This window comes from Hordeum vulgare, chromosome 7H (assembly GCF_904849725.1).
Source record: "Hordeum vulgare subsp. vulgare chromosome 7H, MorexV3_pseudomolecules_assembly, whole genome shotgun sequence".
NCBI lineage: Eukaryota > Viridiplantae > Streptophyta > Magnoliopsida > Poales > Poaceae > Hordeum > Hordeum vulgare.
This window is the reverse complement of record NC_058524.1, coordinates 374,907,718-374,922,651: the sequence shown is the minus strand read 5'-3', so window position 1 is coordinate 374,922,651 and position 14,934 is coordinate 374,907,718. Positions and strand designations below refer to the sequence as shown.

Below are 14,934 nucleotides of genomic sequence, written 5' to 3'. Positions count from 1 at the left end.
TGGCGAGTGTAAGCCAACTACATGTACTCATCTCTTCTGTACATGTACTTGTAACGATATCCATCCTTGCGAAACGACGAGATGCGCTTCTATCCTTGTCGAGGCCATCGTGCCAAAAATAAGGACAAAATCGCATCTTGGGCGTTACAGGGAGGCCCCAGGGTCCCACACACGTTTAGTCTAGAGTGCATGTGGGGCCCTCCTAGCTCTATTTCAGCGGCTCTTCTTACCTCACCATCGACCTTTCTTGCATGATGATGCAAGAGTATTAGTCAACACTAGGGGGTAAGATTTGTAAGTAGTAGCTATGTGTTGTGTCTCTTTCTCTCTTGGTCATATGAGCTGTTGAACACAATTGTGAACTTGGGCATTATTAATGCAGTTAAACTATATGATGTATCTCTGATTAAGAATTTCTTTATCTGGGATTGAATCTTACTCATATTGTGTATTGAACTCTGAGAATCATGAAATCATATGCCGTTTGTTTAGTATTCTTTTGGGAGACACCTCCGGTGACAATGGTGTGCTCATTAGATCTAGATTAGAAAGACAACATTGGGTGCGATTCTTTACCATGCTTATGGTGTCTCATCTTATTTTCATTCAATAAAACTAAAACCTTGGGTGTGATCCTTTACTACTTTTTGTGAGGTTATGTCATATATGTTGATGAAGTTATTAATGCTGTGAGTTGACACTAGTGAACATATGAACCCTAGGCCTTGTTTCCGACCATTAAAACCTCGTTTTACTCATTTTTGTACAATTTTATTTTGCTTGCTTTATTTATTCCAATAATATAAAAACACTTATATCATTTAAATTATAGATATGTTGGTCAAATTAGTGCAACTATGCAATTGACAACTTTGTTAGGTGTGTTGGGGACAGAATAGACTACATATATATTGATTGCAGGGTTTAGAACACAATAATAATAAGTAACAGTCGTTGGATGGTGAACAACACTAACACCGAAGAGTGGCCGGAAACTGTAATACCATAGTCTATAGCTCAGGTCTTGTTAAGCATACAACCAAAGGGGGTAGTTACAACCTAACGTGATAAAGATAAAGGCCCCACTTTTTGGCTAACAAATTATTGATCAAGCGTTCATGTTTCCTAAATTTCCAGGTTTTTGACATCATGGTGTCATCAACAAGCCGTAGGACAAGATGCTTAGACCTGATCACTGATTACTCTGTACATGGTGCTGTCAGCTCATGTATTTCCCCGCGGAGCTGATAGATTTGCCATTTCAAATTGCTTCTTTTTCTACATTGGGACCTTTTCAGTGAATTGGTTCAGGGTTGAACTTGAGAGCCTCCCTCCAAATAAGTTCTTTGATATCTTCCTCAGTAAATGATGGCTGCTCAAAGTCGAAGCTGAAAGGCGCTGGGCAGACAGGTTCATCATTTATCTCATGAAGGGATGCTAAGTACGGATGGCACAGAGCCTCATCAACTGTAATGCCACCAAGAGAAAAAAAAAGGTTAATCTTCCAATAGGAAGTTCCTCATAATATTTCTTACATTAACGGTTTAATGGCTTAATTATCATAAGAAGTGTCATTTCAACTTGGTTTTAATAATTCACACACGATTCTGGAATGATGGTTCACATTATTAAATTTGTCATTTTGCAATCAAGCAAGATCATGCTATGTTGCAAGATTACCAGTAATCCTCTTGCTCGGATCAAACACGAGCATCCTCTCAAGCAAATCCATGGCACCAGTGGACATATTGGGGAACCGTGAACCAAAATGTTGTTTCGGGTATTGAGGAAGAGACCTCACGTATCTGCGGGCATTATCACTTCGAAGAAACCCAAGGCTCGTATCATCTGGTGAGCCTATCAGCTTTGGATGAAGAATGAATCAGGATTACAAACAGCATCGAGAAGAATTATTAGACATTTCCATTTAGTAGAACAAGAGAAGATGTTAGTGCATCTAGAATTATCACATGCTTGGACCAAAACATTAGTCGGAATGAAGGCATATGCATGAAGTATCATGCTACACCAGATACCAGTGTAAGCTTCAACCTATGTGGTGTAGTTGTGCTAGTTGAGTTAGTAATCCGAGAGATATAAGCATGGCAAAAGCATAGCAGTTGGAACCTATGCTAAATCAGAACTGACAATCATAGGGTCAAACACTGAGGCAAAAAGAGAGCAGGAGAATATACAAAAATAAGAAAAACGAAACAAAAGGGAAAAAACAAATCTTGAGTCGTGTAGTAGACTAGTAGTGAGTGGCCATACCTCAGTAATTAGCCTCAGCTGATGAACATAATCTTTTCCAGGAAACAGTGGCTCCCTCATAGCAATCTCACCTAGGATGCAACCGACTGACCAAATATCAATTGCTGCAGTGTACTCCGAGCAATTGAGGAGGAGCTCCGGCGCCCTGTACCACCGAGTAACAACATACTCCATCATGAAATCAGTCTCAGTGGTGGTCCTTGCCAAGCCAAAATCTCCAATCTTGAGTTCACACTTGGCATTGAGCAGCAGGTTGCTCGGCCTGAGGTCCCGGTGCAAGACCTTTGCTGAATGCACGTACTTTAGTCCTCGGAGCACTTGGTAGAGAAAATACTGCATCATGAAAACGTTAAGGCGAAAGGAAAGCTGACTAATTGTGGAATGTTTGGACTGATGTTGATGAAACGATGGAAAGAACAATGTACATACCTGACAGTGATCATCTGTGAGTGGCTGGTTTGATCTTAGAAGGTGGTGAAGATCAGTGTCCATCAGTTCGTAGACGATGTAAACATCGTTGAAGTTCTCCCGCCTTGGTGGGCGTATGATGTCCTTTATTGAAATCACCTGTCAAAAGTCAGACTTTGTCATGGTCATACCATCAAATTCAGGTTCACACCATATATATTTTCGACATCATAAGTGGAGTTAACCAACATCAGATGGACTTATGTTGCAAGATAGTTTGAAGTTTAAACACAGTAGCACAGGTAGGGAAGGCAACTTCAAGTTTTGTCACATATATCGTCTGTATAGTAAATAAATAATAATAGGCAATTCTGGCTTTGAAAGAAAATCACCAGAATTTCCGGCAGGTCTTCTCAGGACGGCTTACCTTTGCTATAAACTACAGAGTTAACCATGGTCAAATAGAAACCACAAAACATTTCAGATATGAGCATGTGAACCACAGAGGTTTATCACAAGGCGGCACAAGAGAGAAAAGGAAAGATGGCTCACATTCTCATGATTCATGTGGCGAAGCAGCTTTACTTCGCGCAAAGTGCGTTTGGCATCGATCTGGTTGTCAAACGCATTACCAATCTTCTTGATAGCGACCTCCTCACGAGTATGTGCATTTACCGCAGCACTGAAGAAGAGCACAGAGAAGAATTTGTCACCACAGGCTCAAAATCAACTACAAACAGCTCTTGCCTCCTTTTAGTATTAGGTATTGTTGCTTAACGGTTAACTATTACTGGTTTATTAGAAAATGCTTTATGGTTCAATACTATATACTCCGTAACTTTAATCAAGACTCACTTTCAGTCGTATATACTATGGTGAACTCGCAACAGGATCGCAAGTAGCTAATCGAGCAAAGCAATCCATATTCTGAGGTATATTGAGGAATAAACGCAAGCAGATGCAGCGCATGCATGATGTACGTACCAGATGATGCCGCAAGCGCCGCGGCCGACAGGTCGGATGGGTGGGACGTACTTGGCAGAGACCTCAAAGAGGTTGCCGTAGACGTTGTACTGCACGTACCTGCCGCCGTGGGTGAGCGTGCCCTTGATCTGCGCCTCCCCGCCGAGGCCATGGCCGCCGCCGTGGCCTCCTCCTCCTCCTCCTCCAGCCCCGACGCCTCCACCCTCCATGCGCATCGACCCGCACGTCTGCGCACGAACACCTTGATCGAGGAGCTAACGAAAGAAAGAAACGCACGCCGCGCAGAGGAAGAGAAAGGGAGAGAGAGAGATCGCTAGCTTGGTTGGATGGATGAGGGAGGAGATAAGGCGGGGAGAGCGTTGGGGAAAAGGGGAAAAGGAGGAGAGGAAGCTTTTTGGAGGGAAAATGCCCGTGATCCGGCGAGGAGTTGGTTGGTTGCTGCTCCTGCTCCAGACCATTCCAGCCTCCTTTTTCTCCTCCCCCTCCCCTTGATGAGCCTTCACTTCTCTTCCCTTGTGCATGGCAGCAACCTGCTTTGCTTCTTTCTTGCATACAGTAATGCTTGGCTTTCTTTTTTCTCGGCTATAGTGGTCGTTGCAACTTGTAAGAGCATCTCTCCAGCTGTTTGGCTCTCAATGTACTTCCACGATAGTGTTTTTAACAACGGTGTTATTTTCGTAATGGGGCGAGCGAGTTTCCAGCTGCGCCCCCAAGTTTCGGTCTCCCAGACGCCAAGGTTTTTAAATTATTCTTTCCCACTGTCAAAAAGACACCATGAGCTCGACGATCATCATACCACAAGTGTCATAGTTCGACGATCAAACACGCCAATAGTTCGGCGATCAAAAGGAAATGATAAAAAACGGATCAAACGTCCGGCTCGGCGTGGTGCGGCTCCTCTACCGTGGGACTGGCCGGGCTCGTCGGCGGGGTAGTCGGGCTCATCTTCGGCGTGGTCGGACTGTTCGTCGTTGGTGTAGTCGGGCTCGTGGTCGGCGTGGTCTCTGCGTTCGGGTTGGGCGCCGTCATGGTCACCGTTGCGGTCGCCATTGTGGTCGCCTCCGGCGCTGGCATCTGGCTTAAGATGAGGTCGCGCTGCACTATGTACCACGCCTTCACTGTCTCGTCCATCATCGACGTGTCTGCCCCCATCAAGAACTCCAGGTCGATGTTCCTCTTCTTTGTAGCGACGTTGATCATCAACGTCGACCATCGCACGTCGGATTTCTCCTCTCTCCTGGGAGGGCTGCTCTTGACGTCCGCGATGCATTGCTTGATTGAAGCCTGCAAACGTTGGGCAGCGGGCCCCCCATCCCTCACCGTCCTATCCTTTTTGGTGCCATCTCGGCGCCCTTCTGCCACAGCCGGGGTAGGCGCGTCCGGGCTGTAGGTCTCCTTGGCCTTGTCAAGAGCAAGCCGAACTTCCCTCCACTTCTCGCACCAGTCGATCCTGGAGAACATGTGAAGGAACCTGAACTCTTGGTCCTCGTTGTCGGCGCGATACATGGCGAACATCGGAATCATCTGCACAAAACCGCGGACAAAAAATGTCGGCAAAGCAAAGGGTGACGCGACAAACTTGGGCCGGCGAACTCCATACCTGACTCTCAACATTGGTGCCGCTTTTTGGGCGAGGAGCGACCTCCTCGATGATGACATGCCACTTGTTGCAGGCCATCTGGATCGTCGACCAGCGGTTCTCCATGGCCTTCTCGCCGCGGTTCATGTGGATGTTGGCGAAGTCGGGGTCGACCAGCTTGCGTTCGTCGAACGCCGTTTTAATTCTCCCCCAGTACGTGTATGTGTTCTGATTCGAACCGGTGATCGGGTCGATGCTGACGGTCTTATGCGCTTCGACAAGGCACTTGTCTTCCTTGGACGTCCACTTAAGGCGGGGTTCGGCTGGCTTGGCATTCGCCGCCCGCTTTCTCTTCCTTCCGTTCTTTTGTGACACTGGTTCCGGTTCCACCTCCACCGCCTCTTCCTCCCCTCCTCCTCCTCGGCGTCGTCGAGCTCGTCGTCAATGTCACCGGCGGTGTCCATTGTTTCATCTTGCACACCGAACTCTAGGTGCAACGCGGCGGCAACGGAGCCGCTTGTGATGATCTCGTCCATGTCGGCATCGACATAGTTAAATTGCAGCGACGAAGTGGGCGCGAATGGGAGGACACCACGGCGCAGAGACGACACATGTGAGGCTGCTAACCAGTACACCGGTGGTGAGTAGATATACTGGGTGTTGAGGCCGACGCTGAATGCGGGTGAGGGAGTACGCGGGTAGTGGCTGAAACCGATGGGGGAGGAACATTGCGGCGTGCCATGCGGTAAGGTGGTGTTGGGATTGAAGCCGCCATGCGCGCTGCCGTCGGAGTTGCCAAGCATGGGCACATACCCTCAGGGCGGCATCATCGGCGAGAGGGTGGCCGGCGCAACACCCTGGAGACTCCTCCATGAGGCTTGCGGGTTGCGGCCGGGCGGATTCATTATCCCCGCACGGGACGCCTCTTCCTGATCGACCGTGGCGGCCGCCGTCGCCGCCTCCGCCGTGTCCCTGATATTTTTGGCATCGAGCCTCCTCCACCGGTCTGTTGTGACCGCCTCCCGGTGCTGGACATCTGCCCTCCACTCGGCATCCGAAACGCCCGCCGGCCTAGCCATTGGCTTCCTCGACTTCGTCTGCTTCGCCTAGCTGGAATCGGCAGCGTTGGCAGGGCGAGGGGAGGTGTAATTCTTCTTCGACGACATGATGACTGCATGGCAGGAGCGGGAGAAGAATTGCGAGAGGGGGTGGGGAAATGGAGGGAAAGGGAGGGGGGAGGGGGAAAAACGGGAATGGCTCGGTTGCCGCCGACAGAGCGGGCCCGCTTGGCTTTTTGCTTTGACCGGTGCTCCCAGGTGCCCCCAGGGAGCTGGGTTCGACTCGGGTTAGCCGACTGTTATTTTTGCACAAACCAGCACTATACGAGGAGTTGGGGTGCGGCTGGGCCGATTTTGCATCGACAGCGTTAAGAAAGACGCACGGGTGGCATGTTGGGGGGCGAGTGGAGATGCTCTAAGTACTTAGCTCATTTCCGTCCTCCTGATATGACATTTCTGTGGCACCTGGCTTATCTTACCAACGGAACCTAGTCGATGGAATTCAAGAAAAAGATTTTGAAATTACATTAAGTAGGCAAAATTGGGTTATTTTTTGTAAATTTTCATGCCTGGTTGATCTTCGGTTATAGGAAGAAAAACTGCCGGTGGAACTTAGATTTGATTACAAAATTTCAGATTTGCTGTAACTATATGAAGTTAAGTGAATTCCGAGTTTAATGTAGTTGGTCGTTCGACAGTTACCGTCATGCGAAATTTGAATTAATATTGAATACTACTCCCTTTGTAAATTAATATAAGAGCGTTTATATCACTACTTCAGTGATCTAGATGTTTTTATTTTAATTTGTGGATGGACCAATATTTATTCATCTTGAATAGACGTCATAAAGTGAATTCCATGTTGATATGATACTTTAGACACATGGCCCCTCACGTTTGAAATTCGACAATGAAAACTAAGTATGTGTTCAAGATTTTGAATTAATGTTAACTTTTTTTTAAAGAAGGATGTACCATATCTACCTTTGCATCCATTGGTGCGTGCAGCCATCTTTATTCTAAAGGAATTTTTAAGGCTCATTTGGATGGCCCCATAGCTAGCCACGCTAATCGAAGCAAGCCAAATAATTGGCGACCGAATTTGCCACTGATTCACCCTCGAGTTCGCGTATGAACTACAACCAATATTTTTTGGCGTTGGTTAGAAAATTTGATATCCAACAAAATATACACTACTACAGGATGCTGCTAACGCGACACTACAATCAGAGGCCACATGACGAAATTGTGTGCAATGCATGAATTACAAACGGTGATGTAAAAAACGTCAAAAAAGTGCAAAACGTTTGCGATGGTTGAGACACCAAACACGATTTAGATAAGAGTTGTGTGTGCGACGCGTGGCATACGGTTCACTCCAATGAACTGTTTGCAATGAGGCAGAACAACACAAACAGGCAGCCAGATGAAGGCGTGTGCGATATACAACATATAGTTCACTCGTATGAACTGTTTGTGATTAGGCAACAAAACAGAAATGGTCGGCCAGATCAAAGGTGTGTGCGATATACAACATACAGTTCACTCGGATAAACTGTTTGTGTTGAGCCAAAATGTAAGTGCATCTAGTGCCCTTTAGTGACTTAGATGTATTGAAGACTTATAGGTTCAGGGACTGATGTGTTTGTGAGTGTATACAAGCTCTATAAGTCGCCGAGGAGTTTGATTTATTCAAATAATATCGACCCCTAAATTGAATGTCTTCAACTGAAGACTTTGATAATTCCTCGAAGACTTTGAAAACAAGGAAATTGGTGTGCCCTTGAAGATATTGATGTGAAGACTTTGAAGCGTGAAGACTTTTATTTCCTTTCTTTTGAGTCATAGGAACACTGTGCTGTTAAAGGGAGTCGAGGTAAAACTAAGAAAAAGTTACCAAGTGATGCTCGTCTCAGAGCCTACACATATCCAATTCTTCGAGTGAAGCCTTTGGAAATCTTTTATAGTTTAGTCAATTTCTTCAATGACAAAGATAAAGCTCTTCTGATCTCTGAGAAAATTGCTCTAACAGAGCAACAAAATGCTCTTGAAAATCTTCAGAAACTACTAGACGAAAGTGATGGCCCATTGAACAAGGAAATATATCGGACTCAAACTCTCACTGATGATGTTCAAAGTCTTCAATCTAAGTTTGATAGTCTTCGAGAACTTCATGACACTCTCTTGGCTGATCATGAGAAACCTTCTTATGAATTTCTTCAAAGAAAGAAAGATCTTGAGAAACTAAGAGCGTCTAATGATGATCTTCAAAGAAAAAATGATTCTTTGCTCGCCCAACAGATGAGTTCTGCTCAGGAAGAATTCATTCCACCATGCATGAAATGCATCGAACGTGAATCTGCTAATTCTTCACCTCAAAGTTCAAATGCTTCTATTGCTACAAAATTTTCAAATGTATATGTGGTCACAAATTCCTCACTTGGAGAACCCACAAATGTTACTAACGAAAATGCAGGGTTTAAGGAATTGTATGTGACACGCATATACAAAAGTCTCAAAGGGTATAAAACCCTTTGTGATGTGCTCAAAAAGCAGATTCTGAACAGAAACCCAGGGAAAGAGGGCATTGCATTTGAGAGGAAATTAAATGCTGATGGATCATACTGGAAACCTGAGCAGTATCCCAAAACCTCATGGGTTGGTGCAAAAGGACCTCCTCTTGATCCATCTACATTATCAGGTTTTGCATGCGAAACTTCATATTCCTCTCATGGGTCATTTGAATCCAACTATAACTGGTTAAAAACCAGAATGGTGAAGTATTTGCTCAATATGTTGGAACTAACTATAGGAATGGAACACTGATGTGTGCTAGCACTATGTCGGTATTTCCCCAAAGAGGAAGGGATGATGTAGTATAGCGATGGTAGGTATTTCCCTTAGTGTTGAGACCAAGGTTATCGAAGCAGTAGGAGAACCTCCTCAGGCCACATAAACAGCACCTGCATACAAATAACAAATACTCGCAAGCCGACGTGTTAAAGGGGTTGTCAATCCCTTTCGGGTACAGCGCCTCAAGATAGGAAAATAATGTGAGGTAAAAGTGGTAGATAGGATAAATAGACCGCGGAACAAATAAATTGTAGCAAGGTATTTTTGTATTTTTGGTTTAATAGATCTGAAATAAAAGTAAAGGAAAATAGATCACAAAGGCAAATATGATGAAAAGAGACCTGGGGGCCGTAGGTTTCACTAGTGGCTTCTCTTGAGAAAAATAGCAAACGGTGGGGAAAGAATTACTGTTGGGCAATTGATAGAACTTAAAATAATCATGACGATATCCACACAATGTTCATTATATAGGCATCACGTCCAAGATTAGTAGACCGAGTCATGCCTGCATCTATTACTTATACTCCACACATCGACCGCTATCCAACATGCATCTAGTGTATTAAGTTCATGGAAAAATGGAGTAATGCTATAAGAACGATGACATGATGCATACAAGATCTATTTATGTAGAAATAGACCCCATCTTGTTATCCTTAATAGCAACGATACATACGCGTCGTTTCCCTTTCTTTCACTGGGATCAAGCACTGTAAGATCGAACCCATCACAAAGCACCTCTTCCCATTGCAAGATAAATAGATCAAGTTGTCCAAGCAAAACCCAAATATAGGAGAAGAAATATGAGACTATAATCATTCACGCATATAAGAGATCAAAGAAGACTCAAATAATTTTCATGGATAAAAACACACATCTGATCATAAACTCAAAGTTCATCGGATCCCAACAAACACACCATAAAAAGACTTACATCATATGGATCTCCAAGAGACCATTGTATTGATAATCAAGAGAGAGAGAGGAAGCCATCTAGATACTAACTACGGACCCGTAGGTCTACAAAGAACTACTCACGCATCATCGGAGAGGCAACAATGGACATGATGAACCCCTCCGTGATGGTGTCTAGATTGGATCTGGTGTTTCTAGACTCTGCGACGGCTGGAATTGATTTTTGTCCCCCCTCTTAGGGTTTCTCGAATATTGGGATATTTATAGAGCAAAGAGGCGGTGCGGGAGGCCAACGAGGAGGCCACAACCCACCGGGGTGCGCCTGGGCCCCCAGGCGCGCCCTGGTGGGTTGTGCTCCCATCGGAGTTCCCCTCAGGTGCGTTCCTGGCCCACTGGATGTCTTCTAGCCCAAAAAATACACACAAAGTTTCGCTGCATTTGGACTCCGTTTGGCATTGATTTCCTGCGATGTAAAAAACCAGAAAACATCAACTGGCACTAAACACTATGTCATTAGGTTAGTACCAAAAAATGATATGAAATGATTGTAAAACATCCAAAAATGATAATATAATAGGATGGAGCAATCAAAAAATATAGATACGTTGGAGGCGTATGAGCATCCCAAAGCTTAATTCCTGCTCGTCCTCGAGTATGTAAATGATAAAAACAGAATTTTTGATGTGGAATGCTGCCTAACATGTTCATCACATTTCTTTTCTTTATAGCATGGAAATTTGGACTTTTATATGGTTCAAAGCAACAATCTAGTTTGGACATGAAGACTTTAGTACTCAATCATACCAACAAGCAACCATGTCTTTCAAAATCTTAACACTAAAGCAAGTTATCCCTAGCCCATTATGCCCAATCATTGATCCATTCATGAAATACACTCGAATATTAGCTACACCCAATGCTCAAATATGATCATAGTGCCCCTTAGTTGGTGCTTTATGAGAGAAGATGGAGAGTCAAATTCAAAATAAAAATTGCATAAGTAAAAGAAAGACCCTTCGCAGAGGGAAGTAGGGATTTGTAGAGGTGCTAGAGCTCAAAACAAAAATTGAGAGATAAAAACATTTTGGGATGCACACTTTTCCCACCAACAAAAACGACTCAGAGCTCCCAACAATTTCCATGCTAGATACATCATAGGCGGTTCCCAAACAGAAAATAAAGTTTATTCCTTTTTCCACCATTACTTTCACTTTCCATGGCTTGTTCGTATCCACGGGTGCCCTCCATACCAACACTTTCGAAGGAATTTATTATTTGACCACAAAAAGTAAATTCATTTTTTTCATTTCGGGACGAGGCATCCCTAATACCTTTGTCGTACTCTCGTGCAATGACAAGTGAATAAACACTCATCGTGAGAATAACACATCTAGCATGGAAAATATTGGCCACCCCTCACCGCTGCACGATTTTCGATCGGATTTTTTGGCGGCATGGCCAAGCGGTAAGGCAAGGGACTGCAAATCCTTTATCCCCAGTTCAAATATGGGTCGGTAGAGCACACAAAAGAGAAATTTATTTTCAAAATTAGAGATGGCACATGCAAATTTTCTTAGAACGGCATGAAAATACCGCATATAGGTAGGTATAGTGGACTCATATGGCAAAACTGATTTAAAGGGTTTTGGATGCACAAGTAGTGATCATACTTAGTGCAAAAGAAGGCTAGCAAAAAGATTGAGAAGCAACCAAACAAGAAACGAAAAATCTCATACCCAAGCATTAAGCATAAGTAACACCGAATAATGCACCACAAGTAGGATATAAATTTCATTGCATAACTATTGACTTTTGTGCTTGCATAAGGAATCACAAACCTTAACATCAATATTCTTACTAAAGCACAATTACTCATCAACATGACTCACATATCATATCGTCATATCCCAAAACCATTACTAAGAATCAAGTTTGTTTTGTCCAATGATCTTCATGAAAGTTTTTATTATATCCTCCATGGATATCTATCACTTTGGGACTATTTTCATATGTTGCTTTTGATAAGCTCAAACAAATTTAAGTGAAGAACATGAGCATATTTTTCTTTCTCTCAAAATAATCTAAGTGAAGAAAGAGAGAATTTCTTAAAAAATGTACTAACTCCCAAATAAATCTAAGTGAAGCATGAGAGCATTTCTTCGAAAACAACGAAGCAGATCGTGCTAAAAAAATATAAGTGAAGTACTAGAGCAAATCCATGGCTCTAAAATTCGAAGTGAAGCATAGGAGCAAGTATAGCATAATTTTTGGCTCTATCAAAAAGGTGTGTCCAGCAAGTATTCAAGGCTTAAAACACAAAGCAAAACAAGCAAAGACTCATATCATACAAGACGCTTCAAGCAAAACTCATAATATGTGACGAATAAAAATATAGTTTCAAGTAAAATACTGATGGTTGTTAGAAGAAAGAGGGGATGCCACTCGGGGGCATCCCCAAGCTTAGTTGCTTGCTATTTCTTGAATATTATCTTGGGGTGCCTCGGGCATACCCAAGCTTACCTTTTGCTAATCATTATTCCTTCATCCATCGTAAGATCACCCAAAACTTGAAAACTTGAATCACACAAAACTCAACAAAACCTTCGTGAGATCCGTTAGTATAAGAAAGCAAACCACTACTATAAGTACTATTGCAAACATATTCATATTTTATTTTTGCATTATATATACTGTATTCCAACTTTTCTATGGAAAAAACTCATCAAAGAAAACCGTAGAATCATCAAAACAAGTACACAACGCAAAGAAAACAAAATCTATCAAAAACAGAACAGTCTGTAGCAATCTGACTACTTCGAATACTTCTGTAACTCCAAAAATTCTGAAAAATTAGGACGAGTAATAATTTGTTTATTAATCTTCTTCAAAATATATCAACTCAAAATCACTCTTCTGTTAAAAACTAAAAATAATTTCGTGAGCGCAAAAGTTTTTGTTTTTCAGCAAGATCAAATCAACTTTCACCAAAATCATCCCAAAGGCCTTGCTTGGCACAAACACTAATTTAAACAACAAAAACACATCTAACCATAGGTATAATTGTGTATTTTATTGAAAACAGCAAGAAAACCAAAAATCAAGAAGATACAAGTTGGGTTGCCTCCCAAAAAGCGTTATCGTTTTACGCCCCTAGCTAGGCATAACACGTAGGATCTAAGGGTTGTCATCTTTATCCTTCAATTCTTTGATCGAACACTTAGGATTTTCCAAGGACTTTGCATATAAATTCTCAACGACAAAACTTCTAGACACGAGATTGGAATACTTATTTTTGCAAAAAGGGTCACTTATGACTTCAATAAAATTGGGATGGATACTAATCATCTTAAGATCTCCTTTATCATTGCTAGAAGTTGCACCCTTGCTTTTAGTGGCTTGAGTAGTCTTACTAATTTTTACGGGAGTTTTAGCGGAAGCAAAGGCCGTACCTAGATTAAAAAAATTCTTCTAGTTTATCAATCCTAGACGGGCTTTCTTCGATTCTTTCATGAACTATAGTATTCTTTTCTTTTAACAACTTGAAAACGTCTCCCGCTTTTGACCCAATTTTAGCAGCATAGCTTTGCATTTTACTATCCATGTTTTCAATATGTTCCTCGGTAAGAATTTTTTTCGATTGCACCTAGTATTTCCATAACATGCTCAAGGGTAACGATTGCTTCATTAATCATGAGAGGGGGTGAACCCACTAAATTTCCCAAAGCATTAAAAGCATCAAGAGAAGGACGCATCAAGAAGTTTCCACCGGTAATCGTATCATGGACGAATCTATACCAAGTGGTGATGCCCACAGAAAAACCACGAAGAAGAACAATGGTAGATTGCTTATAGATAGATCTATTATGACCATTGCAAATCCTATACCAAGCATCTTTTAAGTTCTCCCCTCCCCTTTGTTTAAAGTTAAGAACTTCTTTCTCGGGGGTGTATGCAATAGAGCAAGAGCTATCCATAACGACAAAAAGTGGTAGACAAGATTGCACACAAAAATAGATCTGACGAGAAAACGGCGGACGAAAAAGAGAGTGAATAAAACGGCAAATTTTTGAGAAGTGGGGGAGAGGAAAACGAGAGGAAAAAGGGAAATAATGTAAATTGAGAGGAGATGAGATTTGTGATTAGGAACATGGTTGATGTTGAAGACCCTCTCCGGCAACGGCGCCAGAAATTGCTTTTGATGTCTGCTAGAACTACGTCGGTATTTCCCCAAAGAGGAAGGGGTGATGCAGTATAGCAACAGTAGGTATTTCCCTCAGTGATAAGACCAAGGTTATCGAACCAGTAGGAGAACCTCCTCACACCACGTAAACAACACCTGCACACAAATAACAAATACTCGCAACCCAATGTGTTAAAGGGGTTTTCAATCCCTTTCGAGTACGACACCTCAAGATAGGCAAATAACGTGAGGTAAAAGTGCTAGATAGGATAAATAGATCGCGGAACAAATAAATTGCAGCAAGGTATTTCTGTATTTTTGGTTTAATAGATCTGAAAATAAAAGCAAAGGAAAATAGATCGCAAAGGCAAATATGATGAAAAGAGATCGGGGGTCGTAGGTTTCACTAGTGGGTTCTCTCGAGAAAAATAGCAAACGGTGGGAAAACAATTACTGTTGGGCAATTGATAGCACTTCAAATAATCATGACAATATCCAGGCAATGTTCATTATATAGGCATCATGTCCAAGATTAGTACATCGACTCCTGCGTGCATCTACTACTATTACTCCACACATCGACCGCTATCCAGCATGCATCTAGTGTATTAAGTTCATGGAAAAACGGAGTAATGCAATAAGAACGATGACACGATGTAAAGAAGATCTATTTATGCAGAAATAGA

General features: G+C 42.7%; 1 protein-coding gene across 1 annotated transcript; it reads right to left on the bottom strand.

The window, feature by feature from the left end:
- Positions 1 to 985: 985 nt before the first annotated feature.
- On the bottom strand, positions 986 to 4,158 carry LOC123410933 (mitogen-activated protein kinase 2). The gene is made up of 6 exons (XM_045103858.1): positions 3,664 to 4,158; positions 3,232 to 3,361; positions 2,701 to 2,838; positions 2,272 to 2,604; positions 1,681 to 1,864; positions 986 to 1,467 (listed from the first exon to the last, which is right to left on the bottom strand). Exons 1-6 carry the CDS (start codon positions 3,876 to 3,878, stop codon positions 1,295 to 1,297), a joined length of 1,173 nt encoding a protein of 390 aa, XP_044959793.1. The 5' UTR covers positions 3,879 to 4,158; the 3' UTR covers positions 986 to 1,294.
- Positions 4,159 to 14,934: the final 10,776 nt, after the last annotated feature.

Coding starts and splice junctions, on each gene's coding strand:
- LOC123410933 (XM_045103858.1), bottom strand. CDS start 3,878: ATGCGCATGGAGGGTGGAGGCGTCGGGGCTGGAGGAGGAGGAGGAGGA. Junction 2,839..3,231: donor GCCACATGAATCATGAGAAT/GTGAGCCATCTT, acceptor GACTTTTGACAG/GTGATTTCAATAAAGGACAT. Junction 1,468..1,680: donor TCCGAGCAAGAGGATTACTG/GTAATCTTGCAA, acceptor GTGGCATTACAG/TTGATGAGGCTCTGTGCCAT.